Below are 21,850 nucleotides of genomic sequence, written 5' to 3'. Positions count from 1 at the left end.
GGGGGGGGGGGGGGGGTTGTGTCTGGAAGGGCATCCGGTGTAAAACTGCCGAACACCTTTGTGAATCAGGGAAAGTTGCTTCGTTGTAGTGCTACCATAAACGATTATTTTAATAGTCGACTAATCACCAAGTATTTTCTGATTAGTCGGCTAATCGGGTCACGCGCAAAATGGATGTAAATTATACATCTTAACCATCATTAGCTTTAAACTAACTAAAACTAGGTATATATCATTACCTACGATAATGCTGGTGTTAATGCTGTAAGCTGACTTTGGTCGCTGAAGATGCTAATGCTGATCGCTGAAAACCCTGAAGCTGAGAGCCAGCTAAAATATTAGTTAAGGCCAAACTAGCCTGAAAAACTGAAAAAAGCTTAAGTTTGCAACAAACAGCTAGCATGCTGCTGAAATATTAGCTAAGCTCCAAATGAACCTAAAAAAAAAAATCCTAAATCAGCCAAAATAGCTAACATGAAGCTGAAATATTATCTAAGCTCCAAAATAGCCTAACAAACCTTAATAAATGCCAAAATAGTCCAAAAATATAGCATAACTCCATTATAACTTACTATATCTCAACTCCATATAATAAAAAGTAACAACTAATCAACTATTAAATTAGTCATCGACTATTTTAATAGTTGATTAGTTGTAACAGGATAAGCCATGAAGTGAACATATATTTATTCATAAAATACTATTTCCATTAATACAGAAACTGCAAATATCAAGACATGGATTGGAAGTACTAGTCATTTTAGTATTTTGTAATCGGAATACATTTTCCAGGTACGTCCGTCTCGTCTGGAGACGTCAGACGAGCGTGAGTTAAAAGATGCTGATGCTTTCATCTGATTAGACGAGCCGTACATCCTGAGGATGTGAGGGCGTTTTCCTGTGGTGTTACGACTGCGCTTGTTGTCATGTGGCAGGAGGTGGTTACATGTGGGGGTGGAGGGTGTTGTCAGATGATGACTTCTGGAGGAGCCATGTGTGAGCCGGCCGGGGGGGTGGAGGAAGAAATAAAGAAAGACGTAGGAGAGGAAGAGAGGAGCCTTTACACAACAAACAGGTCTCCCTTCCCCCTCCACACGTCCTCCAACTGTTGGTGAAATAGACCCCAGAGGAGCTGTTAAGAGCTGAGGCATGGAAAGTGTCTGCTCTCAGTGTGGGGGGGCCCATGGGGGGGCCCAGCCCCCTGATAACTGCAGGCTCCGGTAACCTGCAGCTGGCTGCTGATACCGAGGCTGCCCCACTTCTTTTTCCTCGCAGCTCATTTAAGTCATAAACACGAGATATAAGTTCAGAATAAATAATGTCTTCAGTCGGGTCTAATAACTGGGTGTGCTCAGACTGGACTCGAGGGCTGTGGATCGATACGTAGATGACTATTTGATTCACAGATCGAACCACGATTCTTACTTTTTAATAAAGTATGTTTGTACAGTTGCTATGTCTTTTTACATGATGATTTTAAATTAAAATATTAATTAAATCACCATCATTTATACTTTTATTTAGTACAGGAGTTCAGAATGAACAAAGTGATTAAAAACACAGATTTGGGCAGTGATTGATGGCGTTTGTCACTTTAAACAAGTTTTTTTTTTCTCCTGTGAGCTTCCTGTTTAGCTTTAGCATTAAATAAAACCTAAACATCGCTGTTGTTTTTTATCATTTAACAAAATCCTGAAAATGTTCTCCACGGTTTTTCCATCCACAAAATTCTGCAGGAACTTTAGGTTCTAAAATATTGCGTATCAGTGCTTTGCTGCAGATTTAGCTTAATCACGTTGATTACGTAATCACATCACTTTTGTGCTTTCCATGCCTAAACTATTGAAGAATTACCGGAATCAAAAGAATATAAACTCTGGATCTGAAGCTCCGGTGTTAAAAAAATTGGTTTTCTCCGGACATATATTAGTAAGTTTGTACTTCAGTGTAATTTTTTTCAACTCCAGAAAAAAAACACTCGCTGGTTTTGCTTTCAAAATAAAAATTTTTATCACTATTTTGTTTACTTTTGGTCTGAATTGTATTTCTACTACACTCTAATATACTTATAAAGATCATGAATTGGCAATTTTGGATGTTACGACTATTTATATTTGACTTTTTGGGAGCTAATTGTAAAGATTTGAGTACTTGGATACTCGTTAAAGCCCTACTGGACACATTTAGCTCACTTAAGGTGGAACAAAGTTTGTTTCCCCCAATAATCTGGAAACATTTTCAGTCTGAATACATATAAGTGGACCGTGGCTCGGGACCAGGACCCACTATCTGACCCATATTTCCTGGTGGTCTCGGTTAACTTTGAATCAGACTGAGCTCCGGTTCGCTCTGAGTTTCCTCAGTCTGAATACACTCGGAGTGGAACTACTGGACTAAAATTACCACTAACGGGATGTAAACATAATAGCGGCACAACAATGAGACACAGCGACTCAAAATGTCATAAACACGTCAGCTTACCTTCATAGCTGGCACCCCCTCAGTAACCGCGCTGCAGCATGCCCTACCAAAATTGGACAACGAAATATAAAGTTTGAGTTGATGAACTATCTCGACAAGGGTTTGCAAAGCCTAGAGCTTCCATTATTCTGTCTCTCATTGCTTTGTCCCGCCCTCATAATTCCTGGCCAATGATTGAAGAGATCTTGAGTCACATGGTTGTTAACAAGCTTTGGTTAAAACAGAAATGTCAGTTTGATGGCAGTTTGAGTACAGACCAAAGGCAAGGTTCAGGACTCGATCTGGACCAAATTAAGCAGATTCTGTCTGGATCAACGGACTTTTCCAGTCCAACACACCCTTTGTCTAAAATAGAGATATTCTTTTCCTTTATTGTTACTGTTATTTCAGGTTGTGACTCTTCAAGTCACAAGTTATTTGTGTCTCTGCAGCAAAGGTTTCAACCATATTGCATCACCACAAAAGGTCCAAATTCATGTTCATGATTATGGCAGGTAGCAGGTTTTCTCAGCCTTTATAATATTTTCACTTTATTAGCACGGCATTTAAATGCATTTTTTATGTTTAGCTTGAGATTCTTCTTTTATAGTTTAGATGTAATGCATATTTATTTTTTCCCTCTGGGTCTTTTTTCTTTTTTGCTTCTGTAGGTTTGATCTAATATCCCTATAGACATGTCTGCTCCGCTGGTTCTCTTTAATTATATTTAATGATCTGATTCTTGACCGTGATTTGAACTGTTTGATCTTAACTGAAACCTGGCTTGGTACTGATGCAGCTCATTCTCACTGAAGTCCCTCAACCTTATTTTAAGTTTTATTAGTATTTTTTGTCAGGAAAAGTAAGAGTGGTGGAACAGCTTCAGTTGCTCAACAAGATATAAAAACTGAAGCAATTTCTTTAACTAACTATTCTTCATTTGAATATCATTCATTCCTGTTCACTAATGTACCAGTCACTGTTTACAGACCACCAAATCCTCCCAACTGTTTTTCACAAGATTTTTCTGAGTTTTTATCCATCATTCTCCTTAGGCATGTTGGGATAATAATAATTGGAGATTTTAATCTTCATGTCGACAACTTGAAGGATCCTTTTGCCCCTGAGTTTTTAAAGCTCTTAAATAGTTTGGATTTTACCCAGCATGTGGTACAGCCTCCTCACAACAGAGAACGCACCGTGGACTTGGTCATTAGTAGGGCTGTAACGAGTATACGGGTGCTCGGGTAAAATATTGAAACCAAATCGAAAGATGCCTTGGTGAAACGGGGCTACTTTAATCCTAAAGAGAATTTGCAGGAGAGCAGATAGAAAAGCAAATTATACAGTCAACTATTAATTTCTTTTTAATATTTTTTTTTAAGATGTCAAACGGGCAAGGACACTTATTTTTCAAAACTCATCACAGACAATAAACATAACCCCCAGTTTCTTGTTGAGACATTTTTTTTTAACAATGAAAGACTTGAATAAATCCATCATGCCTTACTCACAAACTGCATCCCACTTCAGGTGTAAAGTCAGTGCTATTACCTTCAGCTGTACATGGCACTAATTTTAGTGGCGGTCTTTACCTGAGGAAACACCGGAGAGTTTTGTCCTGGTTGATGAGAAAATGCTCGGTCGAGTTTTTTTGCCCATACAAAAATTACAACCTGTCTTCTAGACCCCTTTCTCATTGAACAAGAAGAAGTGTTTTTTTGTATTTTGGCTCTTTGGTCCTGTCCAGGGTGGAGAGGTTTTACTCTGACTGTTTGTGGTGTCTTTTATACAGATAACCAGTTCAAACTGGTGACATTAATACAGGTAGCCAGTGGAGGATAGAAGAGCTTCTTAAAAAAGAAGTAACTATTTGTTTTCAGATCTATTTTCTTTACTCATGTACAAATAAATTATTTGAAAATCAATTTATGTGATTTCCTGGATTGTTTTCTTTGACATTTGGTCTCACACAGTGGATATCAGTGGAATAACTAGCAGGATGTATTCTGACTAATACTTTTTATTTAAAAAATGAATGATAAATTGGCGATCAACCCTAAAAAATATCTTATACCTAATATGCAGCTTTGTTTGCTGTCTAAGTAGTTTATGCAACTCCATGCTTAAATTCAGACTTTTCAAAGCACATGATAGCGGCATCAGTGACGGCAATAAAAATGGGTATAATGTTTAATGAGGCGTGGCAGTGCTGTGTGAGAAATGGGGAAAGGCTTGTGTTCAGGTACATTTGCTTTTTCTACTAAACCAACAGAAACACAGCGAAGCGTCCAGTCAGAGGAAGCCAAAAACTGGCTGGAGTGTGGAAACCGTGAGATAAGGAGGATGATAAAAGAAACGGGTGATGCTGAGAAGGCAGCTGGGGTGTTGTCAGGGGGATCATTAAATACCTCAGAGGCCTCGCAGACGCTGGGAGGAAAACAGCCAGGAGAGGGAAAGCGGTTTGACTGGTGAGAAGTAGAAAGAGAAACGGCGGGGGATTGTGCCGAGAGGTGGCATATACCTTCAGGGGGAATTTGTAATTGCAAGCCAGGCCCACCAGGAATGGAGGTGATGACACACCTTTGACTAAGCCTTGACTCACCCTCCAATCTCTCTTCAAACCAGTGAGTGAATTGACTGTTTTGCCCACAGCAGTTCCGTCTAATAGTTCAGCAAAAGCCATGGAAAGAAAGTACACCCTCTGTTGGTTTTTAAGTTCAACTTATCAGGAGATTAGATAGTTTATTCATGACCTTTCATCTATTCACTGAGGTTTGTAGAACCTGGATCAGAATCATCCCATAATGCTATTACACTTTTGCCTTTTTTGCTCCATTTCTTTACAGATTTGGTTTCCTAATGGATTCACATACTATTTAAGAATTTGGTAATAGAGGTTTTGTCCAAATTCCCTTTCTAACTCCTGAAAATCTGTGTAAGAAATAAAGTCTGCGAGACTATCCAGCACCCTGGATTTTAGCATTTCTGACACATTCTCATCGACAAACATGACGTCACGCGATTAAAAACACAAAAATATAAATATTTTACAAAGACTATTAAGGAATCCACTGTGTTCTGATGATGAAAATGTCAATTAAAAAACTATACTTATGGTATTTTCCATACTATAAGGCCCACTAATTAGAAGCCTTAATTTTTTTTTTCAAAAAACGGCGCTTCTAAAAATCGATAGTGCCCCATGCATGGGTTATGTAAGGCAGGGTGTCGAACTCCAGTCCTCGAGGGGCCGGCATCCTGCTGCCTCATCTGCTGCTGGTTACCTGATCAGGTGTGCTTAGCCAATAAGGAACTTCAATGGTTGGAAAACATGCCAGCACCGACCCTCGAGGCCTGGAGTTCCCCCAACAGGACCCTTGTCAACTAAAGTGAACGATGAGTAAAAACTACAGATCTAAGGAAACCATCTGGCTTGGTACTGTGTAGAAACGATATTACGAGGATCCATTTAATCAAGGCCTAGTCCGACCACGGGGGCATCGCTGCAGCGCCCGCCCAGCACGGGACAGCCCACGCCCCACTCTACAGAGCTGAAACCCCAGCTGCCCCAGTGGGAACGGGCACCGCAGCCCGTTTTTCTTTTATCGTGTTGATGCAAACAAATTACAATTTCTTTTTTTGTCTTCAGAAACTTGTTCTAGAAGTTTTTTTTTGCAAACTTTGTGAACCCAGGACAGAGTTTTGTTTGTTTATTGTGGAGAAAGCTGTCTTTTCGTAACGGTTTTAACTAAACCAAGACGGAGATTAAACTCGGCCTCTCCGTAGCACCTCTGCAGGCCTGCTGGGTCGTGTGAACGATGCACCCATTCTATTCACCTCTTTTACATCTTTATACCTCCTTGTGAGAAAGTGAAACAGCTGAAACAGGATCTCTGGGAGCAAGTAACAAAACTCTGCCGGGATCGGAACTATTTCATTTTGAATTGTAGTGGCATATTTCAGCATTTTGAAATCAATGAGTTTATATATTTACTGTTATTCTTCATAAATTGTTCTTTTTTTCATAATATACTATATGGTAAAATGCTGTTTTTCCTCCCCTACATTATATTTGACTCTTTGGACAAAATGAATAAATGAAGTGAAGGAGGACAAAGTGTTTGTTCAGCTAGAACACGTCTATCAACAGATTAGGATTGGGATTTGCATGCTTGCAGCCTGTTCCACTTGTGTTTTGTGTTTGTATTTATTTAAGCAAAAGTCCCAGCAGGACAAACTCCACGTTCAGAGCCGTTCCTGGCAGACTTTTATCAGGTGTTTGTCCCGACCGGCCGGCTCTGGGACAGGCGGGTGTAAAGCTGAAAGAAGGAGGGCACACGGCCAGAATTGATCCCTCCTTCCTCTGCTATCTGAGATGTTATGTGGCACTTCAAAGTTCAGGATGGGTGGTGTTAATTCACGGGTTGCAGCAAGACCTCCAATCTGCCGCGCTGAAATCTCAACCTGTTCCCCCTGCTGTGGCCCCGGGCCCTTTCAAACTGTGATCAAAGTCCCTCATGGAGGGGCTTTTAGCCGACGAGGACCTGGAGAGACGGTCTGCTGCTTTTCCTCATGCTTCTGTTGGGAGACGAACGCAGACTGATCGACTTTTGATGCTGGATACTTTAACTATATAAAGACTATTTATTTATAAAATGCATGTTTATATTTCAGTGAAAAAATATCAGTTAAATCAATAAGTCCCACATCACTTCTAGGACTTTTTTGTAGTTTTTTTTCAAACAAGACTAATAATTTTTTTTGTTTCCATTTAATTTTTTTCCACTGTTTTTAACTTTTCTGCCTTTTCATTTGTTCTTCCACATTGAAACTAAGATGTTTGCTTTAAATATTTGATGCTTGGCTAAAATATGTGCTTGACGCGTCTCTGATTATTGAATCATTTCTAAAGCTGCTCAGCGATTAATCAAATATACGTAAGATTACGTGGGTCAAACTCAAGGCCCGGGGGCCGGATTTGGCCCTCCAGATAATTCTATCGGCCCTCCAGATTATTTTATTTTATTGTTATTAATGACCCGATGTTATCTTGTGCTCATTTCTAACTTGTATAATTTTGACAAAATATATTTTTATGGAGAGTAAAATATTGAAAGTTATTTAAGGTTTAAGTTGATTTATTCTGGAATAATATTCCTGACTTTTTATTATTCAGAATTATGTTAAAAGGTTACAGCTTTAAAGTTTTAAAAATTGTAATTCTGGTAGCTTTTTGGACTGTTTTGGCATTTAAAAGATTTTTTTTTTGACTGTTTTAAAGTTGAGCTAATTTTTCAGCTACATGCTAGCTGTATTGACTAACCTAAGTTTTTTTTTTAAAGCTATTTAGAGTACTTTTGCAATTAGTTAATATTTTAACTGAACTTGCTATCAGCTTCAGCGTCTACACGTATCAATTTCAGCATCTTCAGCGGCCAAATTCAGCTTACAGCATTCACACTAGAATTATCCCAGGTAACACTATGTATGTCTAGAAAAGTTACAGTTTTAAAGTTTTAAAAATTTAGTTTCAGAGTGTTCAATAAATGTTTATCCTGTTCGGTCCGTGACCTAAGGTGTGTTTTGGATTTTGGCCCCCTGTGTGATTGAGTTTGACACCCCTCCTTTAAATCGTTGACATCAACCATGTTCACTGAGTATATTGTGCATAAACTGACACAACAACTGGTTGAAACTATCCCCATTTTATCTCAGTTCTACTTGCCCCGCCCACAGCAGCTCCGCCCATCCATTGTATACAGTATGTTGTTCCCTCAGGCGACACTGCAAAAAAGAAAGTGATCTGTTTGCAAAAGTGCTTAGAAAGGAGATTTGATTACAAGAACTTTACTGGGTCTGTTATCTGGCGTGAGGTTCAACAAAGTGTGGTTACCATGGAGATAAAAACACTGGTACAAAAGGTGCCACAGATGGGTTTCATCCCCTCGAAATCCACTTTGCTGAAATCTCCACCAACACAGGAGACATGGGTTAAACCAGACCAACCACAAAATCTGTAAAGTCAATGATGTAATTTATGCTCCATAATAGTCTGTGTTCCGTCCTCCCCATTCTGATGCACCGAACACTGTATGCCACTGGGATGACACAAGTGGCGTAAAACATGCAACTCTTCAAAATGTTTGTTTCTCTTTAGTTTTAAATTTTTCATTTCTGCCACTTCTAACATTCAGACACAGACACAGCACTTTATACTAGCACAATGTTCAAATGTCTTAAGCAGATTATGTTGGTTGGTTTGTGTTATACTGTAGATCTTATTTTTAGTTTATTTAGATGATACATGTGGATCAAAATAAAAGGTTCGTTAAAACAAACTTATTGTTTCTCCCCAGTTTTTATGAAATAGTCTTCTCTCTTTCCCACCAGGAAAAATTCTGCTTCCTGTCTCTTCCAGGAAATAGTCTTCTCCCCTTTTCCACCAGAAAATAGTCTGCACCCTTTCTCCAGGCTAGCTCAAGCTGCTAGGTTTACAGAGAACGTTTTTGTGTTAGCATGGGGGCGGGGCAGACTCTTCCTGAAAGGGGCTGTCTCACGTTGTGACATCAGCGCGTGAGGACCTGCTCGTTTTTGTGGATATGGGAGGGGCTACTCCTGAGAGCGCATGTTTACTCAGAAATGAACGGTTTAAAACTATGAGGTTGTTTATAGTGCGGAATGAACAGTATAACACACTTAAAAACTCAATAAGTAGAATTTTCATGGTTTGGCTCCTTTAACTGTTACAAAGTATTTTATCGGAAGTTTCCTGAAATGAAATAATATTGAGTAATTCTCATAAAAGCATTGAGATGCAGCTTCAGTCACTAATCTGAACGCCGTCTTTGACCCTTGACCCTCAGCAGCACTCTCCTACAAAGATCATTTCTAACACTCCGGGACCACAGAGGCAGAAAATTAGGATCATTGGGAATTAGGTCTTCCATCCTAAATCAGTGCTGACAGCGTAAATGGAAGCACGTCTTTTTTTAAGAGCCTCAAACACCCAAAGAAATGTTTTTATCATTGTTATTTTCAGAATAATTCAATTCAATACAAACAAAAACAGGTCACCATTTCCCTCCATTTTACTTTAATTCTCCAAAGCCGACGATGTTATCAATAGTTGACTTCTAGAACTTCTTTAGTTCATTTCAGTCTGTTTTGTGCAGTTAAGCGTGATTGTTTTTAGTGTTTTTAGACGTGGAAGGCTTTCACTGATACCATCAGGTTCAGTTCTGGTGCAGTTTTCTCAAACAGCTGTTTTCTTTTCTTTCTTGTTTCTTGACCTGGAGCAGAAACATTTATCTTATCCTGTTTTTCAGCTCCTCCTCCTCTTCTGTTTTTCATCGTGCTGACTTGTTGACTCCTGCTTTCCGTCAGTCTCCATGGCCAGAAGGTGTGCACGCTGACCTTTGCTGGCCTCTGAGTTCAGCTCTGCTCCTCCTGGCAGAGGGCAGGCTGAGAGCTCGACTCTAGAGCCTCCTTTACCCCGTAAAGATAGGAGGACGTGCCTGTTGCTGCATTAGTGAACAATAGAGGGAGGTGAAGACTGGGATGGAAGATGTCTTCTGTAATTAGTAGACAACTACTCTCTGCAAGAGGAGACATTTTGTAAAGTTTGTGCTTTTTTCTCTTCATTTTTTGGCTTTCTGGTCTCACTGCAGACTGAGGCAGAGGAGGGAAACCGGCGGCTCTGTGCCCCCGCTGTCTGCCGTCTTTCAGATCTTTCAGAGTTTGCTCTGCCGGTTACTGCCGCTTCATAAAATCTCAATGGTGAGCGCACAATGCCAGGGAGAGGCCGAACTTGAACCCGTGCTGCAGCTGGCAAACCAAAGACCGGCCAGTTCCCGTCGCCCGTCCTGCAGAAAAACCGGCAATGATTCGTGCCGAAAATACTCCCAGCTGCCGCGATTATTCGACCAATCGACATCTAGTCGACTATTAATTAATTTAATAAGTCGTTGCTTTATATTATATGGAGTCAGAGTGTAGTTAAGTTGAAAGTTGTAATGGCATAATTCCAACTTTTTGGACTATTTTGGCATTTACTAAGGTTTTTTAGACTAATTTGGAGTTTAGCTAATATTTCAGCTACATGCTAACTGTTTTGGCTAATTTAGACTTTTTTCAGATTTTTAGGCTAATTTTGCATTTAACTAATTTTTTAGCTGGCTATCAGCTTCAGTGTTTTTAGGTGTTAATTTCAGCATCTTCAGCTATCAGCACTAGCATCTTCAGCAGCCAAATTCAGCTAACAGCATTATTGCAGGTAATGCAATATATCTAGTTTTAGTTAGTTTAAAGCTAACAATGGTTAAGATGTGTTCTTTACATCCAGTTTGCGTATGACCCGATTAGTCGACTAATCAGAAACAATAATCACTGATTAGTCGACTATTAAAATATTGGTTTGTGGCAGCTCTAATCCCAGCTGCAGTTTGGCTTTTTATTGCCTTTTGTCTCTTCTGAGAATCTTATAACTACCAGCCATTATTTCTGTCGTCTAAAAACTTCTGATTATCCGAGTGTTGTGCAGCTTCAGTAACGTTGTTCTGGTGTTTCTTGATCATTTTCTTTCGTGTCTCTTCTGTTCAGGAGCTGGAGAAGGCGGTGTCCGAACAGGACTTGGACTTTCTCGGGCACCTCGTCACCCGTCTGTTGCAGGGATGCTACCAGCGCACTGACATCACGTGAGTTCAACACAAGAAGGGATAATGTTGGATTTTAAGTTTCTCTTCAACAGCGGACTCAATTAACGTAACTGTAGTGGATTCTGAAGCGGAGAAACGCAGCCTCGCACTGATCTGCTGCTCTGCACAGCTGAAGGGCGGATGTGATCAACGTGAATCAGCTGATGCTGTCACCTGAACAAACAACTTTTCATGCGGTTTTCACCAGTAAATAATGCATAGAATGTAGAATGTGAAGAACAGTTTCAGGTTTAGTTGTTAAATGATCCAAAACAACAGTAATGTTGATGCTTTTTATATTACTGTTGAACTTAACCAGAAGATTGACAAAAAGTAGTTTAAATCGACAAACACAATTTCTTTCTACCTAAATCTGTGTTTATAACAGTTGTGTTGATTCTGATCTCCTGTACTAAATAAGGGTAAACCTTATGGTGATTAAATACATACGATTTTAATTTTCAATACATTATATTAAAGAGTAAGAATTGTGGTTAGAATTGTGGTTCGATTCGTGAATCAAATCGCCTTGCCACCCAAGCAACAATCAACAGCCCTAATAATCGATGCATCTAAAATTTGATTTCTTTTTGAATTCAGACATGGAGCCGGGTCGGTTGACCTGTCGCCCCAAACTTTAGAATTTTTTTTAAGTCTTGGCGGTCTTGGTCAGTACAACCAGGAAGGCAGATCCTTGTTCTTTAGTGTTCCCCAACATAACAGTTTTCAAGGAATCTTGTTAAATTTGTTTTAGATCCACAAACGACTGAAATGTAATTTTAATTTTAGAGCTTTGCATGGACAAACCCCCATAAATTACTGACCCTTTAACCTCTACTATCTAGTCTGAGGTCTACAAACCAAAATCTTCTAAATATTCCAAAAGGCTGCTCCAGAACCAGAGGAGATCTGGTCTTTCAAACCGTCGCTTCATTCTTTGTCGTTCCATCAGAAGTTTATTTTAAAATTCATGTTGAGATTTTTCTATTCAGAACAGTTTTGAGTTAATCTTCATCTAAATGATGATTTTAAACTTCACTTTTAGTGTCAGAATTTGATGTTTTTAGTGAGTGTTTGAGTTTTGATTCTGTTTTATGTAAAACACTTAAAAAACCCATTTAAATAGAAATATACTTTACTGCAAAAACGTCAAATAAAACAATCTGTTATGCTTTTTTAAACTCACTTTTTTTGATCACTTCGATATCATCTGTCTCTTGAGTAAAAGGGAAACTGAGATGTTTCTTTTTTAGCCTTTTGGTTTATTTTCTGAATGAAGAGTTCTGCATATTTATTTAGTCAGCTCTGTGTTAGAGTTGCATGATGGAAGTGATGGGACATCGGAGATGCAGTGGAATCACTGAACTGTTGACTGGGTTAATGAGGTTGCCGCAGTAACCCCCACCTTCCCGTCCATTTGAGTCAGAACCACCAGGAGGCCGAACAGGAACTCTGAGTCACAGTGATGTGGTGAGACGCGGCGAGCGGCGAACGCTGCTGAAAGTGTGTTTTCTCTGTCACGCCGGCGTGGTGGGAGAAAGTGACGGTCTGTTATTCAAATGTACAGATGTGTTCAGGCTGACGGGGCTTCCCCCTGTTGGAGCCTCCCATCCGCCGTCTCATTAGAAAACCCTAAATAAGTGTAGAGGGAGGGGGGCGTTATTGGACTGGACAGGCAGCGGCGTCCTGGGGGGCTCAGCTCTGGCCTTTCATGGAGCTGCCCTTTTCATCCACACGTTAAACGCTCTGCCAGAGCGGGGAGCGCAGGGAGGATGTAGAGAACCAGCGGCGAGCAGGGGCTGATGGGAAGCTGTGTGAGGAGAACACACCGCTCTTTTGAGATGAGCCGTTTCTGTCTACTCTGATCTCGATGCTTCACAAACACTTGTTTTCTTCTGAGGTGGAACTGAGGAGTACAGAATGATCTGCTCCACCAGAAACGTGTCCATGGCAGAACCCTCACAGAAACAATGTTTCAGGACTTCCTTCACCTGTTATTGTGATGAACTTAATAATTCTATTTTTTCAACCATTGCAGAATCTTATTTAAAGTCCTACTCAGATAAAATTGTCTTTTACCGTTTTTAAAATGTTCTTGTGGCATTTCTCTAATGATCAAGGACACAAATTTTAAAGAATTAAACTCAAAATTGCATTTTTGACTTATATTTCTTTATTTAAATGTTTTTGAAATGGGAGCAGACAAAAAAAATTCCATTAGAAAATTTCAGAATATTTATATTGGAATATTTGTTTTAAAAAAAAAAAAAGCATGTGCGGGGCTTAATTTTCTTGGCTGGGTTGATAAAATCGATCTGAATCAATCTAAGCTTGATAGATCACTAATCAATCCATAAAAGTAGAGATTGATCTAATGCAAAATGCTAAAGTCTACCAGCTTGATGCTAACATATGATGAGATTTCCCATAGGACGGCTAATGCTAATGCTAACGCTCGGTTGACCTAAACACACATTCTGACTAAATGAACATCTTTATTAGAATTTTACAAACTCTTTCAAGGAAATATTTTTAAAGTGACCATTTGTGGTTAAAACAATGTTTTTTTTTTCCTCATATTTTTTCCTTTGGAATAATCTTTAAACATCTGGATCAAAGCTGGATATCGCCGATATTGCTCGCTCTTTTTGCTGCACCGTTGATGTTAGGTTGGAGGTGAGAAGGGCGGTAAGATAGTGGGAGGGAGTGTAAACAGAGAGCTCTCATCAACGTGGAGGAGATTGCTCCGCTCACAACCTTGAAGGGAATTTCTGAAAAACTCCTGCCGCCCTGCAGAAACTATGTCCTACATTTTGGATCATAATTAAAATCCCATTGGGAACGTTTCTTAAATCTATCATAAGATGATGGATGTGGGACTTTGAGCTCTGAAATGTACTAATCAAAATGTAAAACTCCCACACAGAATCTTAACCTCGTGATATGAAGATGTGTAAAACCACGAACCAGCACATTCTGACTCTGCTGCGCCTTCAGCCCCCAGACGTTCAGCGGTTACCTGGACGACATCATCAGCTACCGCTGGGAGCTGGAGGAGGGGAAGCCCAACCCTCTCCGGGAGGGGCCCTTCGAGACCCTGCTGCCTCGCACTCAGGTGGAGCTGCTGCATCGACTCTGCGACTACCGGCTGGATGCTGCCGACGTCTTCGACCTGCTCAAGGTGAACTTCTCAAAAACGAGCACAGAACGATTTCTAACAAAAGGTTTCATTCAAACTTTAATTGATCAGCAGTTTAGTGTTGTGTTCTTAGGGTGTATTCTAGGGGTGTCAAACTCGATCACACAAGGGACCAAAATCCGAAACAAACCTTACATCATGAGCCAAACAGGATAAACATTTATTGAACACTCTAAAACTACATTTTTGAAACTTTAAAATTGTATTTTTTTAACATAATTATGAACTATATATAGCATTACCTGTGATAATGCTAGTGTGAATGTTGTAAGATTAATTTGGCTGCTGAAGATGCTGAAATATTAGCTAAATGTCAAATTAGCCTAAATAAGTCTATTAGTCTAATATCCTAAAAAGGCTAAAAAAAAGGAAAACAAAAGAGCCTAAATTAGCCAAAACAGCTAGTATGTTACTGAAATATTAGCTAAACTCCAACACAGCATAAAAATCGTAGTAAATGCCAAAATAGTCCAAAAAGCTTGCAGAGTGCTAATTTTTTAAACTTTAAAACATTAACTTTTTAATATAATCATGAATATTAAACAGACATGAATATTATTCCAGAATAAATCAACTTAAACCTTAAATAACTTTCAATATTTTACTCTCCATAAAAATATATTTTATCTAAATTATTCAAGTTAGAAAAAAAAATGCAAGATAACATCGAGTCATTAATAACAATAACAATAAAATGATCTGGAGTGCCGGATAGAATTACCCGGAGGGCCGGGTCCGGCCCCCGGGCCTTGACTTTGACACAAGTACCCTAAGGAATTCTCTCTTTACCATGAAATAACTATATATTATAATACAGTTATTTATCCACGATTTACCAGATAGACAATATACTTTCATTATATCTAACACTGCAGTTTATTATGACTTCAGTTTCAACTCAATATGACAACAGATTTCAGTTTTTGTTTCCTTCTGAACAAGTTTGTCTTTTTTGTGGTTTCCCCTCATTTCTACACACAAACTTCTCGTCTGATACCGAAAGTTTCATGTCAACATCTACTGAGACAAAGCAGAGATTTATGTACGGTTCTGGGTTCCGGTTCAGGGTCTAGATGCAGACAGCCTGAGGGTGGAGCCCCTGGGGCAGGACGGGGAGGGAGCCCTCTACTGGTATTTTTATGGCACCCGAATGTACAAGGAGGAGCCAGTGAGAAGGAATGAAGACCAGCTGAGGTACACGGAAACGCACACACAAGACGTCGGGCTACAATTCATACTTTTAAAATCACAGCTCATGAGCTCCTTTGAAAGTAAAGATTGTGTTTATAAAATTCTTTCATCAAATGTTTTTCATTTATTCTTTTTTCTGTCCCAACAGTGAATCTGATCTCTCAAAGAAAAAGGGAAGACCCTCAAAAAAGAGAAAGTTTGAGGACTTTCAGTTAAGGTAAAAACTAAAATATCAGCCAAAAACACCAACAGTTACGTCACAGAGATGTTATCAGACCAGCTAATGGAGCTGAACACATGATGACCTTTGAAGGGTCTAAATGTTTATCATGGATTCTGATTGGCTGCAGGGTGTCTAATAAGGAAGGAATAATTCTCGATGAGGCGTGGACTGTGATCTGCTTCAGTTGGGCGGTTTCATCCACAGAGTAAACATTGTTAATAATGGACTCCACCTTTCAAAAGAATACATTTCAAATGAATTATTAGTACTTCAATATACTTCAACATTTTTTTAACAATGCGATGCGTGGTGTGACACGTTGCCATGGTAACGGCTACACAGCTTGCTTTATTTCTCCATACCACCTTAAAAGTCTGACGTAGCTGAAGCTAGCGTCCGGTTGTTAGGCTCCACTTTGATGTTAACGGGAAAATCTTCATCACAAAGTTCAAACCTTTTACAGAGAATGAAGATTCATCAAATAAAGTTGCTGATTTGTTGAAACTTGATATAGAGACATTTGAGAGAATTTTCCTACAGCAAGGATGAATTAGGTTCAGAAAGTTCAACACAAAAAATGTTCCTTTCTGTTAAAGAAAATCCCCAATGAATGAGGATTTATGGAAATACAAAATGTGATCAATCTGTCCTGAAAGATAATCGGAGTCTGGATTCATATTAAAATTATATTCTATGGGGGAAAAAAATCAAGTAATGTAATTTTTAAAATCACTTCTACAAATTGACAACTTTGTTTTATTGAATATTCATCATCATCAAAAAAAAACTGCTGATATCTTTTGACTTTTCAAAACATTTTGTCCTACATTTCTCGTTGTAGCATTTTATTTTAAAAATAGATTTTCAGAAACTGTCAAAATATTGTCTAATTTAAACAGATCCGTGGCCAGAAAAAGGCATGAAAACGCTGCTTTAGATCCCTTAACATCAAGTTCATCATATAAACGGCTTTCCTCCGCTGGTCAGTCTCACATGCAGGTTCAGTTACCATGGCGATGCGTCTCACTGCAGAGAGTTTGATTTTTGTGAAAAAGGATTTAGATGTTCAAAATAACAAGATGGAAGTATTAATAACTGATTCAATATTTATTGATTTGGTGATAATCAGAAATTACCGGTCAGCGTGGAGGCATCAGCCGTCAATCACTACCTGATCACCTCAATTTTCCCTGAAGTTATTGACCGGAGAGACGTAGAGTCCTGAAACTTTAAAGAACTGATCCTTCATAATAATTCAGCTGCTATTCTACATCCGACTCGTCTGTCATTATTCTGTGTTTAGAATCCTCCAGAATAATCAGGTTTTTGTCCTTTTGTGCATCAGTGAGACGGAGAGTGAAGATGCGGAGGACAAGTCAGAAAATGGCCTGGATGACTTTCCACCGAGTCCAGGTAAAACCACCTCCGAGACGGTCATCATCTTAGAACCCGAACGGCTCCAATCTCTTTTTGCCAAAGAGAAACCAGATTAGTACTTTGTGTGAGGCTGTTGAGTCGATTCTGACCGACATCCTGTTGTGGTCCTTATTGCAACACGGCTGTCAAAGTCGCCGACATCAGCAGATTGAGCCACTTTCAGAAACTAGAGGTTTGACTGTAGTCCAGATTCGCTTGATTCTGTAACGTGCTGGATTAAGATTATCATGATCCTTCATTCTGACTCATTACTTCTTCAGTTTCTCCATCCAAAAACTTGTTATATCAGAGGAGAATTTTTTTTGACCCGTTTTGATGCATTTTAGCGACTCTGATCAGCTGATTCACTAGTAAAAACGTTTGTTTATTCTCATTCAAAGGTGTAAAAGCTGATGGTTCTGAAAAAGTTTGAAAATATCATTTTGAAAGGGTTTTCTAAAGTTTAGGACACTTCTGCTTACACAACCGGCGAAAGTTACGATTTCCGCTTCTGGCTACAGATGAATTCTGACGCCATCTTGCGTGTGACCAGAGGCCCTTCAGGAAATGTGGCTCCGAATGGGTTTGTCCAGTTTCTGTGGTGGCCTCACCTGTGTTTGCCCATGTTGGGTTTAGCTCACTATGATAGCCAGCTACCCTTTGGACAGTGTAGCGTGCTAGCAAGCTCTGACGTAGCATGCTAGTTAGCTCTGACGTAGCATGCTAGTTAGCTCTGACGTAGCATGCTAGCGAGCTTCACTATAGCATGCTAGAGAGCTCCGCCGTAGAAAGTGAAAGCAGAACTCCTGAAATTCAAAAGCTAGTGAGATCCAATGTAGCATGTTAGTGATCTCCACTGTATTGAGCTAGCGAGCTCTGCTGTAGCATGCTAGAGAGCTCCTCTGTAGCACGTTAGCAAGATCCAGTGTAGCATGTGAGCTCAACAAACCCCCGTCCACCAGGCAGCAGGATAGTGAGCTTCCCCACTGAGCGTCAACTTTCGTCAGTGTGGTCAAACACAGGTGGACTCCCACATTTTCTGCCCACTTCTAAACCATGTGGGTCCACTTGGCTTTAATGGTTCTGGAAAATTCCAATCATGACTTAAGTTTTGCAGTAAAAGCTGCTATGATCAAAGCAATTTAACTTGAAGTGTGCGATTTAACTGAAATGACCTGATTATCAGTCGTGTTTTTGTGACCTTTATCTCTCAGCGGTCTTAACGCTCTGTGTCTCCGCCCCTATCAGCTGGAGAAAGAGGCGCTTGGTCCCTGGTGTGCGATACGGAGGAGCAGTGGATGGAGCTGGCAGAAAGCCTGAAGGACAAAACGTCCCCGCAGGACCGACACCTCCACCGTGTCATCAGCCAAAACTTCCTGCCTGAGATCAGCAGCATGATCGAGCACAAGGTCAGACCGCAGAAACGCGCCGTCATCAGTCTGCACCGCCGCCTTTCTCAATGTCTGTCTGAGCATTTCTGTAAGAAGTTCACTCATGTTTTCTGTTCGGTCTGTAGACGTTCATCCGTCCTCTAAACCCACATTGTTCTGGTGTTAAATGCTTCTTTCTTTAAGAACTTTTTAAATAAATTGTCCTGTATTTAAGGGTGTATTCAGACTGGATACGTAAAGTGAACCAGAGTTTGTCTCATTGATGAGCCAGAACAGATTTTGAAAACACCCATAAGGACCAGGAGCCGCTGTGGATCCATCTTTTGAGGTGGTCTCGGTCTGTTTACAGACTGATCCTTGGTTTGATCCGAGTTTCCTCAGTCTGAATTGGGGCTGCACGAAATGAAGAAACGTGGAGTTGAGCGATATCAATCTTCAGCTTAGACCACATGTGTCAAATTTAAGGCCCGAGGGCCGGATCCGGCCCTCCGTGGAATTCTATCCGGCCCTCCAGATCATTTTATTTTATTCTTATTTTTGACTAAATACATTTTTATGGAAGGTAAAATATTGAAAGTTATTTAAGGTTTAAGTTGATTTATTCTGGAATAATATTTCTGCATTTTCATTATTCATAATTCTGTTAAAAAGTTACAATTTTAATGTTTAAAAATTGGCATTCTGTTAACTCTTTGGACTATTTTAGCATTTACTAAAAAAAAATTAGGCTGTTTTGGAGTTTAGCTAATAATTATATGCTAGCTGTTTTGGCTAATTTATTTTATTTTTTTAAATATTTTATGCTATTTTAAATTTAAGCTATTTTTTTATCTACATGCTAGCTTTTTTGAGTATTTTTTTAAAGCAATTTTGGCATTTAGCTAATTTTTTAGTGTCTCTATCAGCTTTAGTGATTTCAGCAATCAGTTTAATTTCCATTTATCACCACTATCATTCAGCTGACAGCATTCACACTATCATTATTGAAGGTAATTCTAAAAATGCAAACAAATTTTAGTTCTAGAGTGTTCAATAAATGTTTATCCTGTTCTGTCTTTGACCTAAGATGTGTTTTGGATTTTGCCTCTTGTGAGATTGAGTTTGACACTCCTGATTTAGACCCTTTTTTACGTGACGTCACACAGAGATGAAGGTCACAGATACTTCATTGAATGCTGCTTGTTTGATTTGAAGGTCATTAAGATGTTCTTCTAATTTATGCTAATGCTACCGCTAGCTTTCCACGTGGTGACCCACACACTCACAGTGAGTCTGCATGAAGAAATATCATCTGCTCTGCATTTTTCTAAATTTAGCCACAGGCCGTGACAAAAATATTATTACATTTTCTGCAACGACGAATAGGTTGACGAGTTTGAATCATTTTTTTACCGATTCATGAAGAATCGTTACATCCTTAATCACAGCTCAGCTGCTCGTAAAGAAGCAAAACCATTTTCTGTCATTGTTTTTAGGATCGCTCCACTTGACCAAAACTCGTTCAAGTCGAGGTTAAATGATAAAAACTAGACCCAGGAATTGATTAAAAAAATTAACTAATTGCAAATCTTGGAAAAAATGTATTCTGATTAATCGCAATTAACTTTTTTTGTAACAGTATTTGTTGACCATTTATTATCTGTAAATAATCACAATTTAAAATCACACACAAAACTGTACATTTAGAACATTTATTCTTTATTAAGGCTGTCAATCAATTAAAACAATCGGATTAATCACACTTTTGTGTTATGATCAATCACTGTAAATCACAATAATTTACTAGATACCTTTAATGACAATGTGCAGCTTTTGATCGACACGCCGTGGAAGCCTCAGGCAAAGCGAAGGACGGCTGCTCCTCGAGGTGCAATTTGTGATAATGAATATTAAGGTATTTTATTCAGTTTTATTAATCGTGTGCGTTGATGCGTTAATGTTCAGTCCAAGTAAAAACCCTTTTTATCCCAACCGTTTCTTTAGCTTTGTGAAATCAAGGTCTTTTTTTAAAGTACAGATGTTTGTTTATTAAAATATAAGTTTATTCATCAAAATCATCTTTGTAGCTGAAGTTATGCTCGGTTAGTTTTTAGTTCTGTACAAAATAAGCTTTGATTGTTCCACGAGTCACTCTAAGAATAAAACCTGGTGGATAAATGCGAGGACATTTGGCTTTTTGACATTGTTTTTATTGTTGTGAAATCGGCAAACATTTGTTTTCTCCAAACCCGCTCCATGTCATTCTGCTCTGAAGCGTTTGTTTAATCTGCAGTGATGACCCTGATTGTGGCGTGTCGAACACAGGAAACCGCTGGAAAGTTTTCAGTGCAGTCGCACGTTTGTGTCTAAAACAGAAAAACTTCAGTGTTCCTAATTTGCGTCTCTTTGAGGATGTTTTTGTGTGTTTTTATTGGTGGAAGAATGTAAAAGTAGCAGCAGCGTGGCTGAACTGCCTGACTCCTCCTCCTCCGTGGGGCTGAGACCGCTGTCAGCAGACATTTAACGGACGGCTGACGACCAGCGGGAGCCCACCTTAGGCGGGACGGGGCCTCTTGACTGACGGCTCTGCTGTGGCGGAGCATTCTCTCCACCGCTCTGTGGCGACACCAGAAGCCCCGCCCCTCATGCGGGTGGGGGGGTATAAACTCCAGAGCCCGGGGACACATCAGCGTTTAACGTGGCAGAGACGGCGTGAGCTAATGAAACGCCACAAACAGGAACATCTGTGTTTCCTTTTATCTTCTTTCAGCTCTTCCTTCGTGCTCCGCCCACTCCTTCCTTCCTCTTTTATCTCCACGTTTGCACACATTTGCAGTTCTTGCGTTGTCGCCAGTCCGCGTTTGTGCCACAGATGTTCGCTGGTCTCTACGGATCTTTAGAAGTCCCTCGGTCACTTCCATGTGTGAGGACGACGTCCGCCTGCAGGTTGGAGCCATCCTCATCCTCAGAGAGGAAGACCACAGCTGGACCAGAGCGGAAGAGGATGTTAGGAAATGATTTCACACTCGGCGTCACATCTGCTAGTCAGTTTGAGCTCTTAAAGACGTTGATCTGCAGAAAACCGAAGATTAAATTAAAAGAAACATTTTTGTTATTGATGTGAATCTTTTTCCTTTCAGTCTTTGGTAGCAAATTGAAGAATCAGCCAACAGACCACGAACTGCTGGAGCCTCTCAGTGGGACTCCACACTTTTCCTGATCAAACTGCATCTCTAGTGTTGTTGGAGACTCGATTAATCTTGTTGAGCTTGAACTTTTATTGATTTATCTTCAG

At 39.7% G+C, this 21,850-nt stretch overlaps 1 protein-coding gene across 1 annotated transcript in view; it reads left to right on the top strand.

Moving 5' to 3' along the window:
• Positions 1 to 21,850, top strand: part of LOC112152539 (cat eye syndrome critical region protein 2 homolog) — a gene marked incomplete in the record, with an annotated part of 51,409 nt that overhangs the window by 13,169 nt on the left and 16,390 nt on the right. The window contains 6 exon segments of the mRNA XM_024282189.2: positions 11,062 to 11,156; positions 14,154 to 14,337; positions 15,422 to 15,549; positions 15,695 to 15,763; positions 17,115 to 17,182; positions 18,434 to 18,594. Of these exon segments, the coding sequence (XP_024137957.1) occupies positions 11,062 to 11,156; positions 14,154 to 14,337; positions 15,422 to 15,549; positions 15,695 to 15,763; positions 17,115 to 17,182; positions 18,434 to 18,594 (705 nt within the window).

The sequence above is a fragment of the Oryzias melastigma genome, linkage group LG6, assembly GCF_002922805.2.
Source record: "Oryzias melastigma strain HK-1 linkage group LG6, ASM292280v2, whole genome shotgun sequence".
Lineage (NCBI taxonomy): Eukaryota > Metazoa > Chordata > Actinopteri > Beloniformes > Adrianichthyidae > Oryzias > Oryzias melastigma.
Note: the sequence above shows the minus strand (reverse complement) of the source record. Positions and strands in the feature narration are given on the sequence as shown.